General features: G+C 39.9%; 1 protein-coding gene across 6 annotated transcripts in view; it reads left to right on the forward strand.

Annotated features, from left to right (window-relative positions):
* The window catches only part of PTK2 (protein tyrosine kinase 2), a 233649-nt gene that overhangs the window by 177100 nt on the left and 29177 nt on the right, over nt 1-27372 (forward strand). For all 6 annotated transcript variants that reach the window (XR_010371361.1, XM_064442021.1, XM_064442023.1 and 3 more), the window contains 7 exons: nt 4003-4087; nt 11766-11866; nt 13165-13280; nt 14802-14902; nt 16167-16256; nt 17609-17813; nt 24450-24561. Coding sequence is in view for 5 of the 6 variants with exons in the window: in XM_064442021.1 (XP_064298091.1) it covers nt 4003-4087; nt 11766-11866; nt 13165-13280; nt 14802-14902; nt 16167-16256; nt 17609-17813; nt 24450-24561 (810 nt within the window). In the remaining variant the exon portion in view is untranslated. The remainder of the gene's footprint in view (nt 1-4002; nt 4088-11765; nt 11867-13164; nt 13281-14801; nt 14903-16166; nt 16257-17608; nt 17814-24449; nt 24562-27372) is intronic.

Consider the following 27372-nt stretch of genomic DNA (forward strand, 5'->3'; position numbering starts at 1 on the left):
GTTGAGTGCTTCAGAACATTTTCCAAAGTTTAAAACAGTGTTTATGAGTGTTCAGTGTGACTTGGGCTTAGGATGTGTTCAGTCCTGCTGCCAACTGTGTCAGGGTAAGCTAATCTAACTTCTGTGCTGAAATACAGAGCAAAAAATTGTAGTCTGTTATACTGGAAGGGCAGTAGCCTACAAGAGAGGGACAATAATGTTAAACAAATGTGTCTGTTTCTCCAGTGAGGATGTCACTATATTTATCATAGAATCATTAAGGTTGAAAAAGACCTTAAGATTATCAAGTCCAACCCTCAACCCAACACCGCCATGCCTCCTAAACCATGTCCCTAAGTACCACATCTACATGTTTTTTGAACACCCCCAGGGATGGCAACTCCACCACCTCTCTGGGCAGCCTGTTCCAATGCCTGACCACTCTTTCAGTAAAGACATTTTCCCTAATATCCAGTCTAAACTTCCCCTGGTGCAGTTTGAAGCCATTTCCTCTTGTCCTGTCACTCGATACTTGGGAGAAGAAACCAACACACACCTCACTACAAGACCCTTTCAGTGAGTTGTAGAGAGTGACAAGGTCTCCCCTCAGCCTCCTCTTCTCCAGGCTAAACAACCCCAGTTCCCTCAGCAGCTCCTCGTCAGACTTGTTCTCCAGACCCTTCACCAGCTTCTTTGCCCTTCTCTGGACACGCTCCAGCACCTCAATGTCCTTCTTGGACTGAGGGGCCCAAAACTGAACACAGGATTTGAAGTGTGGCCTCACCAGTGCCGAGCACAGGGACACGATCACTGCCCTGCTCCTGCTGGCCACACTATTGCTGACACAAGCCAGGATGCTGTTGGCCTTCTTGGCCACCTGGGCACACTCCTGGCTCATGTTCAGCCAGCTGTCAACCAACACCCCCAGGTCCTTCTCCACCGGGCAGCTTTCCAGCCACTCTTCCCCAAGCCTGTAGTATTGCCTGGGATTGTTGTGCAGGACCCAGTGCTTGGCATTGTTAAACCTCATACAGTTGACCTTGGCCAATCAATCCAGTCTGTCCAGATCACAGTTTCTCACAGGGAAGATTTCTCACAAAGAAGCTTGTGTTAATAAAGTTGCTACTTTCTCCTGAAAGAAAAGATGCAGAAAACTTTGGGCACTGATCCAGCAAAACCCCAATGCACAAGAGCCATCTCAATGAAACCAGTGAGGTTGGCGGGACTTGGCATAATATAGGCTGGTTCTTATGTGTTTTTCTACACTGCTGCCACAAAGATTAAGATTGCAATTTAAATGGATGAAAAGTTAAGTTTGTGGAAAAAAGCAAGAGAAAGCTGGAAAATTACTTAATTTCAACCAATTTCAAGCTAACAATAAACTAGTAATGCAAGTGTAAAATGAAGATTTATTTCTCATTTGAAGAAATTAAGTCTCTGGATTTTCGATAGATGAAGTAATAATTCATGTGGACAACAATCTAGTTCTAACTTCAGAAACAGTATTTCCCACAAAGAACTGGTTAGCGTCCTGGGCTCAGTGGGTTAAGTAAGTACTTCTTCAATGCAATTTTTAAGTAAATAAATACGGATAAATGTTATATATTTCAGACAGGTTTGAAGCCTCTTCTGATACCTTCATTTAGAAAAGCAGCTCTGATATATTTTGCATTAAGGGAGATCCTTGCCTTCCATTTAATCCTGTCCAAGTTGACAGGAGTACTTGAGGAGTGGTGTTTCACTGAACTTGGAGCACGGTGGATAAATCTAGTGGTCTGTAAAACCAATTAAAGACCCTTTTTCTTAGGGACTATTGTTTTGAAAATGCTGTCTCTGTTCTTTTTCTTGAATTGGAAAACAGATTTCATTCAATCATCCTGTGTCTAGTATAAGTTTTTTAAATGGCAATCTGCGGATTACTTTTATTAATAAAATGTTACTACATTTAAGACACTTGAATATGTGAAGGGAAGACAGAAAGGTGGTTTTATAATTATGTTTTAATGTATAAGTCACACAGTAACTTAAACTTTTGGAAGAAATCTTACAATAGATCAGTTACAATAACACAATAGTGTTTCCATCCTTGTATATATTCAGCTTGTGTGCAAAAATATAGGGGAGATTTCTGGCCTCTTGTTCTGCTAGCTCAGATCTGAATCTGAAATATCTCATCCCTGTTCATTGCATTTGGAAAGTTTCTATTCTAGTGACTGTGCAGCATCCATCTCTTCTTGAATGCGCTTACTACTAGGTATTCCTGAAATATCACAACCAGCCTGTATTTGTAGGGTAATGAATGTAAAATGTATGTAAAATATATGTATAAATACAGGATCCTATTGCTCAGATGTAAGGAATTCAAATAAGACTGTCTTTAAAGGCTGATATACTGTGGGATTAATCCAAAAGGGTCATTTAAAATAGTGTTTGCTGCTCAGTACACAAACTGTTACCAGTTTGCGGTATTCACTGTTTTATCTCCTTACCTGAAAACCAAAGATCAGCAAAACCCTGATATCAGGCCCTTTCCTATATTTATTTGCAAAATGTCTGGAGTCTCTGCTGGTTGCAGACACTGAAACTCTTCCTTTTGATGCTAATATTGGTTATGAGATTTTTCAGAAACTCTCTGTAGAGCACCAGGAGAGGGATTGGTCTGGCTGCCCTCCAGAGGTCTCATCCAGTACTGATTACTGAATCCTGATTTCAGAAGGGAATAAAATCATCTTAATTTACCACCATTTTTTCAGTCAGTTTATGGGCATTTTTATGTGTGAGAGAAGGTTTTAATTAGTATTTTCTGGCAAAGTCAACTTGAAGAGCAAATAGACATTTAAGCCTGAAAAATATAAATATTATTCTAATTCCGATAATGTTTTTCTGTAAAAATAGATTTAAAATAGAGCAAGCGTGAGCAGACATAGAACATAACTCTATGAATCTTCAGCTCTCACTGGCCTTAAAAACTAGGTGAGGACGTCCGTCAACACTGCGTAGCCTTTCGGGGAAAGGTTCATTTGTAATCTTCCCATTAAACAATGCACAATTCCCAGTTTACCAGTAGGAAGGAAGGCATACTAGTCCTTGAGCAGGCCTCCAGCTGCTTTCAGCCCATTAAGAACTTGTATGAAGGATATCATCTGAGTATTGTAGATTACTGTGAGGATACACTGTGTTGTAAAAATACCATTTTCTAAGTCAGTCATGGCGTTTTCAATATTAGCGAAGCTTGAACACCTAAAGCTTCTTTTCAGGAGAAAAACGCTTGCAGCTTCTCTGTGCTGTCTGCAATTTGTGGGAAGGGTATTTGTAAAACACACCAAAGCAAGAGAAGATGAAAGATGCCACCTGACCCAAGAGGCCTCCTTTGCGCTGTCTCAGTGCTTCTCATTTTTCAGTATTCAGAGGATAAGCCATCAGATGGTAAAATCTGTTTCCGATTTTGAATACGTGTTCTGTTCAGCTCTGTTTTAAGCCCTTGATATAACTGATTGTGAAGCTAATATGTAAAAATCTTTATTTTACTTGCCTTTGTAGTTTAAGTTCAAAATTATAGCCAGTCTTTGTTCTGCAAAAGCCACAAGAAGTCCTTTATTTGGCTTTCCAGGTTGCTTGCTTGCGTAAGTCAAGTGTGGGTTTTTTAGGTGTATATCTACTTGTTTCCTCTGCTTTTGCTAAATATTGTCAAGAGTTTACCATCCTCAATAACACAAAAAGTTTACAGTACTATTCAGTTAAACTTGCTGTCTTTTGTCATAATTTTTGTACAATTTAACATAGGAAATATTTGATGTTTTAAACTAGGTGCATTAGATGTAAATGTTGTACACTAGGTGTATTGATTATGATAATATTTTAATATTCAAGCTTTCAAAATGTAATTTCTTAACTGAAGATATTTTAGCTAATAGTAATTCCCTCTAAAGTAAAGCAGCTTTGCTAGAATTTTAAAGGATGTAGCTTTTGGTGGGCTGTATTTGGTGGGTGGTATTTCAGTTGTTTCTCAATAATGTCTTTCAGGAAAATCCAGCTATGGCTGTTGCAATCAAAACATGTAAAAACTGCACCTCAGACAGCGTTAGAGAAAAATTCTTACAAGAAGCCTGTGAGTATTAAAATACTTCTTTTGGGGTAGCTTCTGTAACTGCTCCTTGCAAAGACTGCAGCCATCTGTGCCAGAAACTTCTGATGCTAATGTGAATCTTTTATTAATACATTGCATGACCTTCTCCTCTTCTGCAATATGTGCCAGGAAGAGTGCTTTACATCCTTGCATTGCCTGTGGATATGATTGTATGGGGGTTCTTTGACTTCTCTGAGTTGAACAGGGATGTCTGACTCCTGTAAGACTTCAGAACCAGTTTTGGAATATTAAAGATCATAGAATCACAGAATCATAGAATGGTTTGGGTTGGAAGGGACTTTTAGAGGCCATCTAGTCCAACCCCCCTGCAGTGAGCAGGGACATCTTCCACTATATCGGGTTGCTCAGAGCCCCGTCCAACCTGCCCTGGAATGTTTCCAGGAATTGGGCATTGACCGCCTCTCTGTTCGTCTATTTCCTTCTTCCTCCTCAGTGAATTAAAAAACCCATAGCACTTGTTTCAGTGTATTACTTTAGAATGGTGGTTGTCTTTATTTTGCTAAAAATGTAATATCTAAGATCTGTTTTGAAAATTCAGATTTAAAAATGATGATAGAATGAACCAACTTTCTAAATAATTGCCCCCAAATATTGCATTCCCCAAAGGGTGCACTTCACACATGGAGGGAGTCTTTTTGTTGAGATGGATACTAACAGAAAACTTCTGTGTGTTGTAGTTATTGATTTCTCTACTGTTTGGTATGGCAAGCAAATTAAGATGCAAGACTTAGGCCTTAATTCTTGCCTATTATTGTCTGCTATTGTATATCTATAAACCTCGTAAAGGTATTGTATTATATCAATGAATTATTTGGTTATGGCCAGATGTTACAGTACACTTTTATTCCCTATTCCTTTGTTCAAGGATTTTTTTTTCTCCAGTTATTCAAATAATCTGTGTTCATAGCTAATGGCTTCTTATTTTTGGATGTCAGGTTTTTCTTAAATTACTATAATTTTTTCCATTACATTTCTAGCTGTTGGAAAAGTAAATACCATTGCTTATAGTAATAACTTAGCAGTCAAAGGTAGGCTGCTGTCTCTTAACAATGTAGAAAATAATTGCTCATTGAATGCTCCTTATTATGCTGTGAACTTGACAGATTAGGAAATGCCAGCGTAGCAGACAGATAAATAGTGCTTTTCAATTTTGATTTAATAGTTTTGTCATGTCTTCTTTCTTTTTTTTATTCTAATTCCCATCTGTTACCTTCCTCTTGTTTGCGTTCAGATTGCAAACTTTCTCAGAAGACACTGCCTCCTGGTTTTTAAGAGCACTCTTCAAAAGGCCCAGATCTGACATCTGGAGAGGCAGAGTTGGTTATGTCACTGAATTAAGAAATTTATTTCCTAATATTTTAATATTAGGAGCATTAAAATGTTTGTGGGCTTTAGTTGTTTGTTGTGGTGTAGTTTTCAATGCTGAAAAGACTTAGTATTGAATCTTGCAAGGAGGAACACCTCAGTATAGAAAGTAGGTGGAAGAAAATGTTTTTACAAGCAGCGCCTGTCTCTTCATTCCTGTCTGCTTTTGTGCGGCAGTGTGTAACTATTAATGCATTTGTATATGCTAAAATACAAACCACCTGGTTTGGGGAGATGTTTATTGCTCTTCCAATGGCTTGGGTTCATTCATCTTACCTCTAGAAGCTGGGTGGCAAAATGATGTAACAACTCTACTACCTTTTTTCCAACAATGGAGGATTTAATGTTTAAAACTGATAAGACCATATGATATGAAACTATTTGTGTTAATTGCCTCTCCATTGCTTTGATAATTAAAACTGTATTCCTGCTTCACTTTTACATCAATGAAGCAACTTTTCCATGTTATAAAGCATTGTAAATTGCATTGAGACAGGTTAGCACAAGAGAACCCTTAACCTAAATCTTTGGGGTTTGTTTGGAATATACACTCTATTTACCAAGTTTTTAATACTAACATTGGGTTCAGATAAACTAGTTTAGCAGTAGATACTTTTTCGAGGAGTCAGAAACAGCTTCCCTCTGTGAAGTTCCATTTACGTCAAAAGGGAAGAGAGGAATTTAATGATTTAGGAATCTAACATCAATTCTGTGTAGTATTTTAGCAGTTATTATTGCCCATTTGACATTTCACCACATTATTTATTACTTTTTATTAATGTGTTAAGCTGTGGCATTGATAGGGATGTTTGTTTTACTGATTTTTTTTCTGTATTTTTCATAACACATTAATATTTTAAAGAATATGTTCTCTTAAGTTTGCCCACATAAGTTTCTTCACAGGAGAATATGTTACTGAACTGTTATACACTAGGTCTTAGAAATATCATTGTCCAAGGATTTTTCTTGGGATTTGTGGTGTTGCAAGATGCTTGGTTAGACAGCTGCTGTGTACCAGTGGACAGAAGTAGAATTCAGAGGTCATCAGAATAGGAATCCAAAAACACCTGCTGCTTTTAGCTTGTGATTGATTAAAAGCCAAAAGATAGCATTTTTTATTCTTCTCCAATTTTAGGCAAATGAAGCAGACTTTCCAGTTTGGTAATTACCATGTATTTCTGTTGACACCACAAACTGTAAATGTAAAAGAGAGACTACTTCAAGATTAAATTAAGGGTGTTTCTCATCCATGTGTTGGAAGAGAAGAACTTAATCAGAGGACTGATGCTTCATTTCACCTACCAAATACACATCCCCAAAACATTATAAGCATTGAGTCAGTTGCCAAGGCGAGCAGCTTTGGTGCCAGCACAATCCACGGCAGAACGGAGGATAGTGGTGTACAGGGGGAATTCCTGACCTCGGGCAACACCAGGGTCACGGAGAGAGCCTCCAGGAGCTGGCAGCTGTCTTGAGAGTGGTTGATGAGGCTTGGGCAGGGCCAGGAGCAACCTTGGCCAACCCCCACATCCGTAAAAGGCAGTCCCTAGGGAGCACTTGCGACCAGGGCAGGCAAACAGTGTGGTGCTGCAGTTTCTGTGGAAGGGCACAAAGGGAGGGTGGCCTCCGGCAAATAGGCTGTTTCCTTCTGGGAGCCAGACAGAAATAGCCTCCTGTTGAAACAAAACAGTTTCCACCTGCTACAACTGCAAATCTGTGACTGAAACCCAGATGGAAGTGGTAAAGCCTCCTGATGTGGACACCTACACCCAGACTGACCCCCCAAGAACTGAAAGACCTGCCCAGAGCCAAAGTTGCATGGAACTCCAGAACCTCAAAGTCCCCCTAGGATCCGAAGGCAGAGGTGGATGTCATGGGTGCAAGTGTGCCCAGCTGGGAGAACTCCTCAAGCAAGTAGCCATGTCACAAGAGGAACTTAACAGGCAGCGTATTGTCCGGATATCTGAGCAAGAGACTGATATGTGGTATTGTGCACTGTCACAAGCTGAGTGACAGCACTGCCTTCAGACTCTGCAAAGGAAAGGTAAGCTTGTTTCCAACCCTGAGGTGACAGACTCAACCAACTAATGAGACAAAGGAGGCTGGACTCTCGTCTCTGCTCGGGGCAGGAGGAGGAATCTTCCCCTTCCCCTTGGAGTACCCCAATGGAGGTATGATGCCCTGGGGCTGCAGAATGAAGAGACAGGAACAGGCAAGACCCAGGAAAGGCCAACTACACAAAGTTGGTCCAACCACCCACCCGCATTAGAACCGGTGCCAGCAGAAAAGTGTGTAGAGCGTTAGTAGCAGAGACTTCTTGCTGAGAGGCACCAAAGGGCTCATTTGTCACCTAGACAGAATCTCCAGAGAAGTTTGCTGCCTGCTGGCAGCTCGCATCCGTGATGTCACAGAGATGCTGCCGAGCCTTGTAAACCCTGTGGACTATCACCCATTCCTACTGTTCCAAGTAAGGTCAGAAATGCTGCAATGAGGCGACTCAGAAATATCAAAAGAGACTTTTATGTCACTCGGAATGATGTTCAAGGGATCAGGAGCACAGGTGGTGTTCTCCTCTATCCTCCCAGCTGGAGAAGAGAACTTGAGAAGAAGGAGACAAATTGAACAGGTGAAAGACTGGCTGCGTAGCTGATGCCACGCTCAAGGTCTTGGCTTCTACAATCTTTGACATAACCTTTGAGAAACCGGGCCTGTTGACAGCTGACAGGGCTCAAGTGACCAAAGTGGGGCACGAGTGTCCTGAGCAATAAGCTGGTTGGACTTATAAACAGAGCTTTAAACTAGATTTAGCAGTGGGAGGGGGTGGTGTTCTATGTACTCAAGAGGCAGGGGCTGCTGAAGCATTAGGAAGCAACAGGGAAACACCTGTGAATTGCCTCAAGGGAATTAGGGCAAGCTCCTCTAGAAAGGGTATGTGGCTGACAGCCCAGCTTGAAGTGCCTCTAAACCAATGCACACAGCATGGGAAACAAACAGGAGGAGCTGGTAGCCACTGCCCAGATGGAAAACTATGACCTGATTGCTATCACAGAAACTTGATGGGGTGAATCGCATAATTGGAGTGCTGTGATTGACAACTATAAACTATGCAGAAGGGACAGGCAAGGAAGGAGAGGTGAGGGAGTTGCCTTCTGTGCCAAAAATGGGATTGATTGCACAGAGCTATCTTTGAAGAATAGCAATGCACAGGTCAAGAGCTTATGAGTGAAAGTTAGAGACAAAGCCAACAACGGAAACTTTGTAGTTGGTGTCCACTACAGGCCACCCAATCAAGAAGAGGAGGTTGATGAAGAGTTCTTTCTTCAACTGCAGGAAACATCACACTTGTAGGTCTGGTTCCTGATAGGGGACTTCAGCCAGCTGGACATCTGGAAAAGTGGCACAGCGAACTGCAAGCAGTCCAGGAAACTACTGGAGTACATTGAGGACAACTTCCTAGTACCAAGTGATGGAGAGCCCGTCCAGAGGAGAGGCATTTCTGGACTTGTTGCTCATTAATGCAGAAGAACTTAACAGAGGCGTCAAGATTGGAGGTAGCCTGGGCTGCAGTGATCACGTCCTGGTGGAATTCTCAAACTTGAGGGGTACAGGATGGGTAAAATTAGAGTAAGGACACTAAACCTCAAAAAGGCAAACTTCTGGCCATTTAGGGCACTAGTGCATCAATTCCTTTGGGAAACTGCCCTCAGAGGCAAAGGAGTGAATGAGAGCTGGGAGATACTTAAAGACATTTTTCATAGGGTCCAAGAGCTCTCAATCCTGATGTGTAAGGAGTTGGGCAGGGGAGGCAGGAGGCCAGCTTGGCTAAGTCAAGACCTCTTAGACAAACTAAAACACAAAACCAAAATGCATGGGCAGTGGAGCCAGGGATATACATCCTGGGGAGATTGTAGGGATATGGCCTGAGAGTGCAGGGAGAGGATCAGGAAAGCCAAGGCACAGCTGGAGCTGAACTTGGCTAGGAATGTGAGGAATAACAAGAAGGGTTTCTTCAGATACAAAGGACAAAAAGGGAAGATGAAAGAAACTGTACATCCCACCAACAGCAACCACCCCTACCCCGCCTGCCCATATGAGCAAAATGCAAGACCTGGCTACAGTTGACATGGAGAAGGCTGAGGCAATCAACAACTTTTTTGCCTTGGTCTTTACTGGCAAGTGCTCTAGCCATGCTGCCATTCACAGAATCCAAAGGCGGGGACTGGGAGAATGAAGTACTACCCACTGTCGGCGAAGAGCAGGTTTGAGACCATCTAAGGAACCTGAAGGTGCACAGGTCCATGGGACCTGATGAGATGCACCTGTGAGTCCTGAGGGAACTGGCAGATGAGGCTGCTAAGCCACTATCCATCAGATCTGAGAAGTCATGGCAGTCCAGTGAAGTTCTCAGTGACTGGAAAAGGGGAGACATAATCCCCATTTTTTAAAAGGGAAAAAAAGAAGACCTGGGGAACCACAGGCCGGTCAGTCTCACCTCTGTGCCCAGCAAGATCATGGAGCGGATCCTCCTGGCAACTATGCTAAGGCACATGGAAAATAAGGAGGTGATCAGTGACAGCCAACATGGCTTCACTAAGTCCAAATCATGCCTGATAATTTTAGTGGCTTTCTATCACAGGGTTAAAGCATTGGTGAATAAGGGAGGAGCAACTAGTGTCATCTACCTGAACCTTCAGCAAAGCATTTGGTACTGTCCTGCACAACATCTTTGTCTCTAAAAAGAGAGGTGGATTCTATGGATGGAGCACTTGGTGGATAAGGAATTGGCTGGATTGTCACACTCAGAAGAGTTGCAGTCAATGGCTCAATGTCTGGGTGGAGATCAGTGATGGAGTGGTGTCCCTTAGGGGTCCATATTGGGACTGTAGAATCATAGAATTGATTAGGTTGGAAAAGAGCCTCAAGATCATCAAGTCCAACGATTAACCTAACACTGCCAAGTCCACCAGTAAACCATTTCCCTAAGTACCACATCTACATGTTTTTTGAACACCTCCAGGAATGGTGACTCTACCACCTCTCTGGGCAGCCTGTTCCAATGCCTGATGACTCTTTCAGTAAAGACATTTTCCCTAATATCCAATCTAAACCTGCCCTAGCACAACCTGAGGCCACCATTTCCTCTTGTCCTACCACTTGTTACCTGGGAAAAGAAACCTACAGTCACCTGAGGTGATTCTCCCTCTCTACTTGGCTCTCCTGAGATCCCACCTGGAGTACTGCGTTCAGCTTTGGGGCCCCCAGCATAAGACAGGCATGGACCTGCTCGAGCAGGTTGAGAGGAGGGCCATGAAGATGACTGGGGACTAGAGTACCTCCCCTACGAGGACAGGCTGAGAGAATTGGGGTTGTTCAGTCTGGAGAAGAGAAGGCAGCCTTCCAGTACTTAAAGGGAGCCTACAGGAAGGATGGGGAAGGGACTCTTTATCAGGGAGTGTTGTGATGGGACAAGGGGTGAAGATCTTAAACTGAAAGAGGGTTATTTAAATTAGATATTAGGAAGAAATTCTTTACTGTGGGGGTGGTGAGGCGCTGGAACAGGTTTCCAGAGAAGTTGTGGCTGCCCCTTCCCTGGAAGTGTTCAAGGCCAGGCTGGATGGGGCTTTGAGCAACCTGATCTAGTGAAAGGTGTTGCAGCCCATGGCAGGGAGGTTGGAACAATATGATCTTTAAGGTCCTTTGCAACCCAAACCATTTGATGATTCTATGATCTCTATGTCTTATTGCATAAAATATATAGTGAATGCACTGCTGAGACTGAAAAGTTAATTAAGTCCCTGGAAAATAAAATGGGATGTGAACATAATAATTACATGAGATTTTTGTCTATGTCATAAACTGACACACATTTTTTCCACTCATTGAATTATACATACTGTTTTTTCCTTCCTCCTCTTCTAGTAGAAAGGCACAGGTTAATTGGTCATGCATTGATAGGTCGTTATGTTAATTTATGTTATGCTCAACTAGGGCAGAAAAGACAGAGCGCCTCACATGACTTGCACCTTCCACAGCAGTTCACTTTTTGCGAGCGAAGAATAGTAAAGCACTAGAACACTTAAAGCAAGCAGTGTTTCATACTGCCTGCAGAACATTAAATGACCAGATGTTATCGATTGCAAGCAGTTGTTTCAAGTCCTGCAGAACTGTGATTATATTTTCTGGTCATAGGCAAAATGCTTCTTAACCAACTTTTTTATTTTTATTTAAAAAAAATTAATTACATAACACACCAACTTGTTTCTTTTCCTTTTAGTAACAATGCGTCAGTTTGATCATCCTCACATTGTGAAGCTCATTGGTGTTATTACAGAAAACCCAGTTTGGATAATCATGGAGCTCTGTACACTTGGAGAGGTATGAAAATTCCTCGTGCAACTTTGGTCTTCTCTCTTTCAGCTCACAGATACCTTTACAAAAGACTGAGAAAATCACTTCTCGGCACTAACGCAAAGGCACTCTCCTCAAACATGATATCATACTTGTTTGTAGAATCATGGACTCAGAAACAGGAATGGCAGAATTTGACCTAACTCCTCCATGGCGGGAACTGCATCAGCTCATACCAGAGTGGTTTAGTCAGAGTTTTCAGAGAACTTCAATTGCTGTTCCAGAGTGAGAGCATGACCTGTGTCAGGATGATGATAATGCAATATCATTTAAACAGCATTTGCAAACATACCTTCTAGAAGTGAAATTATGTGGTAGATCTTTTGTTCTTCCTGAGTAATACTGCAGTTTCCCTGGGAACACTGAATTGGTTAGGGTTTTTTTCTGTACAGGTTTGCTTAGGGTTTTTTTCTGCAGCAGAGATCCTAGATAAGATGACTTTCCTCATTATTATGTCTTTCGGATGAAGGGTTTCAATAAATCTAGATCTCAGTTTTTATAATCAGTTTGTTTTCTTCAAGCTACATGTTTCTGAAAACGTGAGATGAAATGGTATTTCATACTGCATTGAAAGATAGTTGTTGTAATTATTAAACTGCAATATCTTGTAAAAGAAAAAAAGGGCAGAAAAACCTGTAGCGGAGAAGTAATTTTCTGTCAAAAAATGACAGACTTCCTTCCCAGTGCCCAAATCACTTTTCAAATTATAAGGAGTCTCTAGTGCCACCTTCCATTAGGTCTTAACTGCCTTATGCTAGGACTATAGCTTCTAAAAATTCTGCATTGATATTGGCGACTCTGAGCAAAATGCAATTGTTTTAGCAAATGTAGAATAAAATTAATGCTTCCGTCTGATCCGTGGTCAGACTGGCCACGTACTGTTTTGGTCTGATTTTATTTAGGCTGAAAACATGTGCAGTTCTTAAGAGAAGAATGCATAAAAAGTCAAGGAGTTCTTTACTCTGGAATGGGAGCAGCACGTGCTCTCAGTCTTCAAAAGGAGCCTGAAAGCAATGCACTAATTTGTTTGTTGGTTTGGTTTGGTTTTTTGTTTGGCTAACAGTTTTCATGTAGAAATAACTGCTTGAATTTAACCCAAAGCCAAATTTCTTCATAGCAAGTGATTTTTTTTTCCTCATCCAGCCTTAAGGGAAAGCATAGCCATTGATTCTCACATAAACTTTACAATTTGAGATGTGCCTTCTTCAAATTTATTACTTTTTTGTCCTAACTTCTTTCCTTTTTTTCCTTCTTTGTGCAAAAAGTTGAGATCGTTTTTGCAAGTAAGAAAATACAGCTTGGATCTGGCCTCTCTGATACTCTACGCTTACCAGCTTAGCACAGCACTTGCATACTTAGAGAGCAAAAGATTTGTACATAGGTAAGATTTTGTACGCATATATGTGTACGTGTGTGTTTTTATATGTAACTACTTGGAATCTGAGGGCATACGAGGTGTCCTACATTACCAGATTTTTGACTGGCAGTATTCTGGCTATTAGATACACTTGCTCAAGGGAAGGCAAAACACTTACAACACACAGTTTGATTCTTTGAAGCCTTCCTTTTGTGTGTCTTTTCCTTGACTTATGATGAATGTGTAGCAGCATTAGTTTGAAACTCCTGAAACCCACTTACTTATTTTATGGCAGGCTCTATACCAGTATGTCATTTTTTCAGATGCTGCCACCAAAATTACACCCTTTTCAAGAGTGACACCTGCTGGCCCACTCCGGCATTGAGTTGGAGAGGGTGCTGGGTTTTAATCATAGTAGCTTGCAGCTGAGTTGTTGCTCTGTGGTTACAATATTTTTGAAGCTGTAATATTCCAAATACAGAAAAGCAAAGCAAGGGCCAGCTGGCTTCTTAAGTAAAGAACAGGGAGAACAAAGTATTTATAATATACAAGCACTTGCTTAACCAGAAAGTGAATGTAAATTTACTTCTAGGTGTATTTTGAATTTCATTCCCTTGAATTTGAGCATGAGCCTCCTAGGGAGAGGAGACTGGCTTTAGCCTCTTATTGCATACAGTTAAAAGTTCACAGCACTCCAGTTATCATATACCATTTCATTTTGAACTTGAATGTCTTACTTGTGTTATGTTCAAATTCTGTATATGTGTTGTAGATATTGTATATATGAACACATGTATATGTAAGTACTAGGTATGTATATATACACAGATATGTCTATTGAAACACTGTAAATAACAGTCCCTTACAGTTGTTACAGATACTTGAATTTTGGCCAAGCAGCTGTTTATTTTAACTTTAGCAATCAAATTTCAAAATACAACTTATACTGTACTGAAATGGGAGAAAGTAGCACCACTACGTTTGCTGTACTTAACTGCTCAAAGCTAAACCTGTCAATACTTAGTCAAGCCTGCTGAAATCCAGAACGGACAGACACATAAGGTGGGTTGTCTCACCTGGGAAACTGCAAGAGAAAAATGCCCAGGTCTTTTCATAATCCCTGTGGCATCACTGAAAACCAAGCTCCTTCTTAGGAAGCCTCTTACAGGACTGAGACCTTAACCCGATAACTTCCCTTTGCAGGGTCAGGAGGCAGATTTTCTTCTTTCCTAATTGCCAGAAATTGTTAGCCTGTGATTTTTAAATAGATGAAGAATAAAACTGTTCCCTCTGATGTTGACATTGATGGTTATACTTTCAGATGACCGCTATTACTCATAAGGATCAAACATACTGCAGCATTTCTGCAAGCTTCTCAGAATCAATAGACAAATATGTAGTCATCTTTTTCTGTACATACACACCCAAACCATGACCAGAAAAATAATTCAGTCCTCTCAAAGGCATTTGATACTTCTGGGCTTTAATAATTTCTTTCAAATATTTCACCACTTTAAATTTTTAAACATCTCCTCTGTTCGGCAGGGATATTGCTGCTAGAAACGTGCTGGTATCTGCCACTGACTGTGTAAAATTGGGTGACTTTGGTTTATCCAGATACATGGAAGACAGTACTTACTATAAAGGTAAGTTGACACTGGATCCTTCTTGCAGGTCAGTTAGAGCACAGTTGCTTCTCACAATATTGAGTTTGTTCTCAAAAGGAATTAACCAGGTTTTCTTAGTCTAGCTGTTGTAATTGTATAAAAAGGCATGCTATTCAACAATTTAATAGATGGCAGTAAATTCCTGCATGTATGCCTAAGAAGAAGAATGACAAGGTCCCATTTCAGTTACAAAAAGTTGAAATTCATGTGTCAGTAAAATTCCACTTTTTAGGGCAAGCTTATAATGCTTTCTTTGCAATTTTTAGAAGATTATCCACATTTGGGGCTTGTTTGAGATAATATGTTGTTGGAGATATATTCATGGCATAATGTAGGTAACCTACAATGAGTTCAAGGTTACCTACAGATAAATTTTGAGTTTGTGCTGTCATTGTATGCCGCATATTTCAGATGCCGCTGGACTAAGGAGGTTCAGTACAAAAAAGTCTTTGAAGCCTACTTTTTTCCCCTCTTTGGATGGATTACTGATCTTAAGTGGCTCCAGCAGCTGTGAGATGTCCTGCAGTGCCTGGTAGATGGGAAATACAGCAGGAGAGTAGAGATTGCCTGTAGGGTGCCAAACAGTAGCATTTGAAATGTGGGGTATATTATGAAACCATGTATTCATAAATCTAATCTTCAATATATTTCTAGTTTCAGTCATATATTTTAAAATATCCTTTATCTGTCCCCTTACGCTACATTATGTTTCCGTGTTTCATGTGTCTTGCATCACTGTGAGCTACATATCGTTGTTTTAATTGCTGAGAGGAGAAGGGTAATATTTTTGACATGATCATTTCTTGTTGTGCTTTTGGGGGCTTTTTTGGGAGGTTTGGGGGATTATTTTGGGTTTTGTGGGTTCTTTATTCTGTTTTATGTAAGGCTGAACAACCTACCTTTTTTTTATGAATCATTTAAAAACACCTACTCCCTTGCTGAGGTTCTGTGACAGCTTCAGATTTGGTGCCAGTACCTTCTGAGCTGCAATAGTTGCATCTTGAAATAAAAATTAACTTAAAGGAGGTTGATCAGTCTGAATATTTAGGAAAAGTGCTGCTTTTCTCTCTAGATAGAGCTGACTACCAGCAGAACTGGTCAGACAGTGCAGAAATCTCTTGTTGATAGTCAAAGTGCTTCACTGGAGATGGGGTTTGCCTATGAATTATTTCACTGAGAACAAAATCTATGTTTAAACTCAGTAACAGGAATAAAAGCCTGCCTTGTCTTGCCTTCCCTGTAGCTTCCAAAGGAAAATTACCTATCAAATGGATGGCTCCAGAGTCAATCAACTTCCGACGGTTTACCTCAGCTAGCGATGTGTGGATGTTTGGTAAGTGAATACCAAATGGTGGGGTTTCTTAAGTGTTCTGTTGGAGAAGTTCAATGTTTCATTTTAACTACTGTAGATGAATCATTTCCAGATATTTGGCACTGTTGTTACTGTACTTTCTGAAAATACAGTTTCTTCCGGCACATTTTCCATCTCTGTGTTTTTCTTTCCTTTTTCTACTCAGTAAGCTTAAAGTTTCCTGTGGTTTTTTGGCCTCTGGTAAGAAGCTGACAGAAATGAAGGTACAAGGAAATTAGATCATAGTCATAACGGAGATTATTTTTTTACTGTTGCTTTTCCTTCTGATTTCTTTTCGTTATAACATCGTTATTGGCTGTTCTATTTTATATTTTCACTTTTTCTTTTCTTTTATGGTGATACATGTGCATCCTTGCTTAGTGCATAGATCAGCCTACATGATGTCCTGTTTCCAGATCTTGAATGCTGAATTCCCATTTAATTTGTCTTTCATAGCTCCTGCTAGCTTACAAAATATGACCAGAAGCTGAGTAAAAATAAGAGTAAATGGGAATATCCTGAAGCCTTGATCTTTTTTCCTAAATATGCAAGTTTTTACATGAATCTGATCACCTGTGCTCAAACTGGTACAAACAGCTGGTCTGGACAGACAGAACAAATATAGGCTGTATAAAGGAACAAAGATGATGAGACTTGAAATAAGAGCAGGGCAGACAAGTAAGCGTTCACCCTCCTTATAAAATAAAATTTGAATGTTTTTAAGTGAAGGGTATATGAACTTTAGCAGGTTTATAATAGTTTGAAGAAAACTCTAGTACAGTCAGAGTTAGAAAAATGAAGTGTGGAACATTCTGGCCAATCCTAAACTGACAGACCATTTTTCCCTTTGTGCTTTTAACATAGTTTCAACAGAAACTGTTTTATTACAGCTCCAGCACAAAAAATTTGGATCAATGCCAGTGCTAGAGCACCCTCAAAGTGAAAGTACACTCTACGTGTCGAAACAAGCCAGTTGGAACTAGTCAAAGGGAAAAGCAAACATAGCTCATTCTACCTCATAAAAAAGTAGATTTGAATATGAGCAACCATTCTGATTTAAATAGATAAAAGGTAGCTAAATGTGAAGCCAGGCTCCTGTGAGCCAGCTGTGGGTCATGCTTCCTCATAAATAGTTCAGTTTGATACTGCGTGTGTAATCCTACTGCACATTGCTCCTCTCTGCTGCCAGCCGGTAAGTCAAAACGGATTCCCCAGCTATACATTTCAGAAGAAATTGCATTGTTTGGCTGTACAAAATTGGGGTTTGTTTCTTTTTTTAATAGGTTTAGTTGACTGCTGACACTGGGGACAATTTTTTTGTGTGTCTTTCTCAGGTGTGTGTATGTGGGAGATCCTAATGCATGGGGTAAAGCCCTTCCAGGGAGTGAAGAACAATGATGTGATTGGGCGAATTGAGAACGGTGAGCGGCTCCCAATGCCTCCAAACTGCCCTCCTACCCTCTACAGCCTTATGACCAAGTGCTGGGCATACGACCCTAGCAGACGACCCAGGTTTACTGAACTTAAAGCACAACTCAGGTAGGGTTATAATTCTGAAAGGTTGTTTCCTTGTTCAGAAATATTTCTTTTCTCTGTATCTTTTCTTACAGTATTTTCTTTCCATGGAAAATGCAAGACGTAGGGTGTTAAGTTTTATCTTCAGAAAGCCAGGTTGTTGGCACTCTTGGAAATCTGGACCTTATCTGTTGGAGGAAATTAGACTAGGCAATAAATTCAAATAACCAGAAATACCTTTCTTTCCCAAGAAAAACTTAAGATTTTACTAGGAATTTGTTTATAATTTCAGCTATGTATGCTACAATCCTTGGGGAGGGGAGTAGAAGGAATTTAGAATGATTACTTAGTCGAAGATGCAGTGTACAGTTTTGGGGCAGAAATGTATTGTTTCTTAAATAAACGAACCATCAGGTGAGTGCTTTTGAAAATTATTTTCATAACGTATGGAGCACACTAGTTGCCCTGTGGCAGCTGTGTCTGTGCAGTTACAGAGCCTGCAAAAAACGCAGCGTCATTAACTAGAAATTCCTTTGCCCTTTGCAAACCAGGATATAGACTTATCTTGGAATAAATACGAGCACACACTTCTGAGACCAGTCTAAATTCACACCCTAGTTTATTCTGCAATAATTTATTTCAGTGTCCATATCTTCATTTCACCAGCCACAAAATGGGAGTGATATTTAAACTTTGAAACACTGCTGAGATATTTTGTAGACAAATTTGATATTTTTTGACCACCTTTGGGATTTTATGAGTGCTCAGTATCTATTTTGCCTAAGTCAGTATAAGCTTCAAACAATGTGTAGGTATTGTACACTGTAAATCCACTCTTGGATTTGTTGTAATTCATTGTGAAATTCTTCCGTTTTATCTTACGTCTTGTTTCAAAGTTGTGCTTTGTGGCACGTTTTATTGTCATAATACCATTTTGTGCTGTCACTGGATGTTCATAGTACAAGATAATTCATAAGTCGTTAAAAAAAGAGACGATTTTAATGTAATTGTGATGCTGTTTCAGAGTCGCTGTATAGATAACTTAGCTACCTTTAAGTTTTTTCCTGTTTCTTAAAGTCATACAGTTCTGCCGTCTGTTACTCTGGGAGCTCCTGTGTAGACTAAGAATTTACACAGCTAGAGGAAGATGTAACCCTTCTCACAAAGAGCTTCTGCTATTGACTGTGTGGAGTTAACTGCAGAGGAAGGAATAGTAAAGCTTGGTAGGGATTGCAAGGAGGAGATATGACACGGCTGTGCGATTTGGGTAATAGGTGGAAAATGGCAATTCACTTTGCTTTTCTTTTTTTTTTTCCTCTGGAAGAATAGGATTCTTTTTAATTTCCAGTCAGATTGTGCTGGTAACTTACAGCTGACTGGCATGGAGGAGAATGAAGTCCTGAAAAAATGAGGCTAGGAAGATGGCTATGGTGTGTAAACCCAGGCAGGGAGAGTATCTCAGGAGCAAGGGGAGAGTAAATCCAGAGTACAAGTAATTGTGTTGGGGGGTGAAATAAATGTAGGCTGTACCCAGAGAGGGAGTGATGGCAGCAACACTTGTAACAGCATGAGGCTGGAGGAGGAGAGGGCAAAAAAGTGAAAGACATGGAATGGTATTGCCAGATAAACGGGATAGACCAGTGCCCAAGACCCTGGCCCTCCTCAGAAACACACAGCCAAAGGGCGAGAACAAACACTCACAACATGCAGCAAGGCAAATTCTCGTTAGTTACAAACCAAAATGTTTCCGTGTGGGGGGGGGTAAGCTCTGAAACAGGTCACCCAGAAAAACTCTGGAATTTCCATGCTGGGAGGCTTTCGAACCTTGACTGGGAAAGGCTCTGAGCAGCCTGACCTCTCAGTGCATGGAGCCTAGCTTTACCAGGGGATTGGACTCCAGACCTGAGTCCCTTCCAACCTAAATGGTTCTCTGGTTCTAGATGAAAAATGCATTGAGGTGGGTGTTTTTTTGCTGCTGTAGTCACTGGAAGATTTGAAGCATTGTTTAGAGGACAGGCTCTCCTGGGGCCACAGCAACCTGAAATCCAGTTTTTACTCTCTTCTCACCAAAGCAGAGAGTTTTCTGTCACTCCAGACTGGTGACCTTTATCTCCTGGAAGTTAGGCAGCACAGTCGTCCTTAGGGCTTCTTTGTGCTGCTCACAGACAGAGTCAGCCTCTCGTTGGAGAGGTTGCCAATTCCCTTATGATGAGGCAATCTCAGGCAGCTAGGAAAGATTGTGTTTCAAAACTCAAATTCCCATGAACTTGCAAAAACAAGCCATTTCCCTGGTGGCCTTTTCTGTGTGGTGTTGCTGCTGCTCGTTCTGGATCCTATCCAGGGTAGTCCTCTCAAGCTGAGAGCAGACTCGTCGTTTGCTTGAAGCCAATGATACAGTACTGCAGCGTTCCTCTCTGGTTTAATGAGAAAAAGTCCATGGCTTTGGGAAAAAACTTCTTTTCCGCATCTGAAATAGCACTGATGGGAGCACTTCATGGGTTCTCTGTTTGTTATTTCATGCTTTTCCCATTTCATCTTTTAACAGCTTTTAGCATCTGTTTTGCACAAACTTTATTTGCAGCTGCTTGTGCAATGTGAAATTGCTGATTTTGGTAGAATTTATGTAGTGTTGTTAGGGTAGTAATAAGGCCTGATATTTTACAGTATTTGATCTGTCCAAAATGGATAGGGATGAGTTAGTCTTCACAGCATACACAGAAACAGATGGGTGGATTATGGCTTTCCAAATTCAATTCCTCCTCACACCCTAGGTCCTTTTTTCAATTTTGGGGGGTGGTAAAAGTGAGATTAAGTCAGGGAAGCGAGGTGCTACACTGCTGCTCTTGCAGCTCTGTCACTGACTGGGCCAGAATGATGATCTGTGGTATTTTAATCAGGATGCACGTGTTGCCTTGCTGATTTTGTGTAGAAGAGATTTTTAGTCTTGCACTACATGGTAAATGTAAGAGTCTCTTTGCAAAGAGTTTAATGTACCCAAATCATGCAGTGTCACTTTTCCAGCATTTCTCCTCAGAATGACTCCTAGCCACTTACTAGAACCATACATTTACTATACTGTATTTGTACACTCACTATAACCACAGAGGATCTCATACATGCATGTATTATTAAATTTAATTTATATTTTGCTGTATTCAATGTGCTGCAGGTGTGCCTTGCTAAGGTAGCACCAGCGTACTCAGGCTTTCCTATAAGTTGGCTTTCAGGCTTGTGCTTGTGAGCTGTGGTCCTGACTGTCCCTTTGGTTGGTAATTCTGTTAAAACTGGGGGTTTTTGCGTTGGAGGTTAAGTTGGATTTTCATTTTGAGCTGTCAGACTAATGTAATTGCATGACATTTTTACTGCATCATTGAATGAATTTTATATAAAGTACCTACCGCTAATGCTTTCTCTCTACTAAAAATAGCAAAATAAAGAGCAGTTGTATCACTGCTGTGGTAAGAGTGTGAGTCCGGCCCTCTGTTGATGCTGGTGAACCTGATGAAGCAGCACATGTTTTAACAGAGCGGATGACCCCACTAGCATCCCAGTGCTGCAGGTCACATTAAATACAGCTCTAAAAATGAAAGAAAAAAAAAAAGAAATAAATACTTATTCATGCTTTTAAAGTCTGTTTTTATGACAACAGTAAGATAATAGACTGGTGAGAACTGAACTTTTTGTGACTGCATTTGATGTAGGTCCTGAACCGTTACAAACAAAAGAAACAAAACCAATAAGGGCAAGGGTAGTTTGAGTCCTCTCCTTTTGTGGCATCCTGCCAAGAAAATATTTTAGCACATACCTGGAATACATGATGGAGGCTGCAAAACATTTCATTAGCCTTTTGGTCTTTGACAGTGACCATTAGGAATAATCTATGATCCATATGAAAGTGCTTTTAAATTAAAGCAGTATGCAAAAATATGTTCATCTGCATCCAGCTTTGCATTTCTGATGCCTGGAGACCACAGAGAGAAAAAAAGCTGCTGCTTGTTCAGGGTCAGCACTTACTGTAGGTTCCCACACCACCATAGCAGCAAACACTGGTATTGCTGTGCCTTTTGAAATGTAAGGATACCTTTTAGTATTTCAGATATTGCTACACTGAAGCTCCCAGTAAATGTAAAATTTGGTAAAATGTGAATTTCGGTAAAAAGATTCTTTGTAAATTAAAGAAGTTTATCAATTATGCAAACTTTTAATAGCTGAGATTCTTCATCAGACTTAACCTAGCCAAGAAGATGGTTTAAGTTTGACTGTACTACCTCAAGTTTTTCTAGGGAAACCATATGAATAGAAATACTTCTCCGCTTGCTCCTCTTTGCTGCTAAAAATATGTGCAGTTTGGGAAAATATGCCTAGATCTGACTTCCCTGACCTTCTGCAAATTCTAATAAACTATTCAGAGTACTTAAGCCAGCTGCACTGAGAAAAGGTCAAAAATATCTCTTGGCACGCTTTTACTCTCTCTATGGATTGGTCTTCCCTTTGTAAAAACAAAGATGTTTCTGTGAGCCATTTATACGCTTTGTGTTTTTTTTTCAAGTAATGCTTCTTTGAGGCATTTCTATTCTATATTCGTGTCAGCAGTACTCAAGGGCATCCAAGTACAAATTCTGCTGCAGCTGATCAGCCTTTGACCGGGCTACTTACTGGGTTGCTGGGGAAGGGGCCTCCTGGTGACACAGGCAACGAAAGAGCAGGGTGGGATGAATGAGAGGTGTAAGGCAAAAAGCTGAGCCTACGTTAGAAAAAACAAGTTGTTTCAGTAGAAATTTCTCATTTCCAGTGATATGACTGAAATTAATGGTATTGTATTGAATACCATGACACCACAGATAAAATGGCTCTGATAGCAAGGCAGATAGGTATTGGCATTTTGTTCCTTTTTATGGAAAAACAGGACCATGCTGTGATAAATTATACCCATAGCCCCAGATTGTCAATAAGCCATCTCTAAATTTAGTCAGCTGCTTTTAGCCAACTCCTGTCCTGTTCTTTTGCTCAGATTAGAGCAACTGCTGTATCAACAGCTTTGTTAAAAAAAATCTATATTTTATTCATGCAATGTCCGGGCAGATATTTTTGTGTTGTTTTGTTGTGGTTTTTTTAAATGGAGGTATTTCTTGAATGCATGTTGACTGATTCTCGTGCTACATAAAAATGCATGCTGAATATCTGAAGTGTGACCTAGCTGTAAAGCAGTGGTTTTTTGCTAGTTCTTCATGGGTTCAAGTAGGAAATCCTTCATTTTCCTTATTCTGAAGGAAAAGAGAGGTAAAATAGGAAGATTTTTCTCTCTCTTGTTCCCTCCATTAGACTGTAGCCGTGTTTCCGTGGTAGTTATATCAGGATGAGTTTTGCAAATAACTTGCCTGATTTTGTTTTTGTTCCACATTCTTGTGTTACTTCAGCAATGATGGATTGGAATTGCAGCAATACTTATAAACTTGGTTTAGTTGCAGTGAGACGAGATGACTTCTCTGCTTTTTAGAAGTGGCATAGATTTTTTCTTCTTTTTTTGGCTGAGTAAGGAAAATCAAAGTTCTTGTCTCCAACCCAGCAGGAATTTATTCTTGAAATAAGCAGTAAAGTTCCAAGATTAGAATAGATTGCTGTAGTTGATCTCATCCCCTGCATGAGTAATTCTGGATGGTTATTTAGCAGACTGAACAGGAGATGATAAACTCAGAACCTAGCTTTGTTTCTCAAAACTCCTGAGTGATAAAGAAGCTGAAATAGCTCCTTTTCAGGATTATCTTTACACTGGGGATATCAATATGTAAATAATCTGCCCTACTGACATCTCCAGAATATCTGTGAGGCATGCAGCTCCAACAAATTTGCAGTTCCCTATTTCAAAGCTTCATTCTGAGTATTTCTCAAATGGCAAATATCCAACATTAATAATCCGCACGGCAGAACTGGGAGGAGGCTGCTGTGGGGGCAGCAGTATCGCGCTGAACTTCAAACAGTCTTTTTAATAGTCAGAACAGTGGTAAGTAGTGAACTAGTTTTACTACTGTCTCGTACGTTGTTGAAAATGTAGCCTTTTGACCTGCATGTTGAGAAGCTGAGTGAATACTGTCAGGTATTTCTGTTTTGCTAAATTTGTTTGCTGAACGTGTTCCTGGTTAGACTAAAATGTAGGCGCTGAAGACATAGTATTTAAAATGCTTTTTGACTGCTTTGTTTAAAAAAGAAAAAAAGATCCCAGTGATCCGAAGCTCTGTTGAGTTTCAGTAAAGAACATTTTCGGTTTGTTTTGAACCTTTGCAGCAGTTCAGTAGGATATTTTCTTGTGAAAAATAAGTTTTCGTGCAAGTAACTGCTCGATTTATTGTCTTTGAGGATTGCTCTGTGTAATTACACATCAAAAGAACTCTTAACGTGTAAAAAAATTTTTGTACGAGATCAACCACAGCTTTCTAAAAACTTGATGCTGTTTCTGTTGTTAAAAGCATGCTGGTAATCCTACAGAAGTATTTCTTCCTGATACTGATTTTCAGAAGCCTAATAAGTAAAAGAAGTTTGTGTTTCAGTTCCAAATCACTTTGTCGAATAGTATTCATTAGTCTGAAAAATGTGGGAGTTCTGGGGAGAGGTTTGTTAGACACTGAACTGGAGTTTTACTTAAATATAATATGTTTTTCTTAGTACAATACTGGAGGAAGAGAAGCTGCAGCAAGAAGAACGAATGAGAATGGAATCCAGGCGACAAGTCACAGTATCGTGGGACTCAGGAGGATCAGATGAAGCTCCTCCCAAGGTAGCTAAGACTGCAAATTATATGTGTTTTAAAAACAAACAAAAAAAAAACTTTTTATTCCATTTATTTCTTCAAAGCCTCCTTTGACGGGTTAGTTCAAACAACGCCTTCTGGCCAATTTTGTCCTCATCTGGTAATACTTGCCTGAAATGACCCAGCTCTACTTGAACTGTTACTAGAACTGATCCATGCTGTAATATCACACTAACGATTTTCTGTTTCTTGTTGTTTAACTTGCAAAAGGCTACCACTGTTGCCACAGAATTGTTTCCTGGGCTTTTCTTTATCCTTCTTTCTTGTAGTACTCCTATGAAACGTTAGCTAGTGAGCTTTCACAGCACCGTGAAGTTGATTTATAACACATCAGTGAGGGGATAGAAATCAATTAATTGCATTTTCCTTTTTTGGACAGAAAATTAGGGGTTTGCTTCCAAGGACCTTATGTGTTTTAGTTTACACTTCATTTTGTTTCATTACATGTCTGTCCTGTTCGGATGTTGATGATGTATTCTGCAGCTCCGGTAGTCTAACCCCAGCAGTTGCTGAGCACTCTTTATATCTTGTCTGCTTCTCGTAGGAGTTATTTTGCACTTGGAATTTGTATGGATTTTGAAACTTTTGAAGAATTTTGTTTTTGTGCAGTCACCACTGTAATGTGGAATATTATCTGCGTCCTGATCAGTTTGTGATGAATTCCTGCAGCTGTATACACAAGCTCTGGTGCTGATAACAATTTCAGTAGTACTCATGTGGCACCTTCTGCTGCCCAGATCCCCCAACAGTCATAGGAAGGCAACTTACTTTTATTTTGTTTAGTTTCCCCATATCCAGGTTTTGCCTGATCGATTTCCGAGGTTGGTTCTACGTTTTGATAGCTTTATGCAACCAAAAAATATGGACAGTGTAATTGTTCCTTTCATTTTAGAGTTAAAAACAGCAAACAACTCATCAGCCTATTTAGTCACCTGAGATTAACTAGCAGGATTTGGTGTAGGTATAAACAGATGATGTTCTGAGTTACAGAACCAGATAAACTGCATAAATAGGAACAATATGCTCCTTAATTATGAAAACCTGTTTGAAGAATGCGTTTAGTCTTGGAGCTTTGGCGCTGATCCAACTAGAATAAACACCTTTTACTAATGTAATATATGAACTACACCGTATTAGAAATTACCATCATTAAAGCTTTGGGTGCGATGTATAAACTGAAACACTTGACAAAAGATGTGTTACGATTGAAATTGATTGAACCCCTGCATATCTTTTTTGAGGGGGTCAGTATGTCCTCACTGTATATGCGATACAGTTGTTCGGGGTTTTTTTTATACAGTCTTTTTCTGTAAAATATGGATGCGGATGGTAATGACATTTGAACAAGTTGAATTTCATAGATAAGGGGGTTTATGTATCTCTTTATTATCTAGTTTTCTAACGATGATAACTGATTTTTTTCTTCCAGCAATTCATGATGCAAGTTTCGGGTTTTCATAGGGCTTAAACTCCATTTTATTTATAAACTTAAACTTCTACATGTTCTCAAGTAATTCGCAGATGAAATTACTTGTATCTCACAGTGACTTCAGTTAGAACTGTAAGATAGAAAAAATGATGATAAAATACTGCAATCTCAAAGTAATGTGGTGGTCGCCTTTAACTGCCAGAAGGACTGAAGGAGCCCATTTGGAGAATGATGACATTTGGGGGGGGGTTTCCCCTCTTGGGTTAATTTTTCTCCTCCTGAAACACCCAGAAGCACTATTCCTTATTAAAAAAAAACAAATATACCTTTGGAGGTAAATACAAAAAAAAAAAAAAGGGACACTTCTGCTTGGAAGGTAAAAATATATTGTTCTGAGCAACATTTTCCAACATTACTTCTTTGAGTAGTGTGAAATCTCTGTAACTATTCTGGCAAAAGGATGATCTGTTCAATGTGTGCAGAAAAATGGACACCTTTTCATGCAATTCTTTATAATAGTGCTGTCCAGATTTCCGGGGACTTTTCTCATGTATTCCTGTGATTATACATCTTGTTTGTTTACATGTAAAGTATGGCCCTTCTCCTGAACGGAATAAAGCAAGATAGTCAGATAAAGACTGTCTGTAGCTGTTCTTAACCTCTCCTTTCTAATAGGAGCTAGTTCTGTCTTGTTTTTTCTTGGCTGGGAACGGGTTGCAAAACAAAGCACGGATAATGAAGCGACCATGGAGTTCAGAATATGATCAAAAGCACCTTCCATGTTCAGGCAATTAGTTACACAGAAGTTAATTATCAGAACTAACTTTAGTCATCAGAATAACACATGGAAATATTCATGCTAAACAAACCAGCTTGATTTGTGTTCTGACTGAAGCAAAAGTTCTGACCTCTGGGAACGGTCACAAAAGCAACAAATGAATAGCAAAACTTTATGTACTGCAGATTGTGGGCTTAGAAACAATGCTATATTTGCACCTGGAAACTGGATTTAAGAATTATGTTCTTAGCTGATGTCTTCTCTAGAGTTAGCACAGAGCAGGTCATTTAGTGCAAGCAATTAAATATGTATAAAGAATTCACAGAGCAAGCATTATTTATTGACATACCTAGCAAACAATTCAGCTGCTTCCATTTCCAAGTAAAAATGGAGGAAAACTTAATTTTAGTTGTTAAAAAAAATGTTAATCATTTCAGAATATTTATTTTGGGGGGAGGGGGAGGTTGAGCTTGCTTTTGTGGTACACCACCTGCAAATGTCTCACCAAGGAGTAATTTTCTGGTTATAGTTTTCTGTTTCTAAAGACTCTAAAAATTCCTTTACATTTACA

The sequence above is a fragment of the Phalacrocorax carbo genome, chromosome 2, assembly GCF_963921805.1.
Source record: "Phalacrocorax carbo chromosome 2, bPhaCar2.1, whole genome shotgun sequence".
Classification (NCBI taxonomy): domain Eukaryota; kingdom Metazoa; phylum Chordata; class Aves; order Suliformes; family Phalacrocoracidae; genus Phalacrocorax; species Phalacrocorax carbo.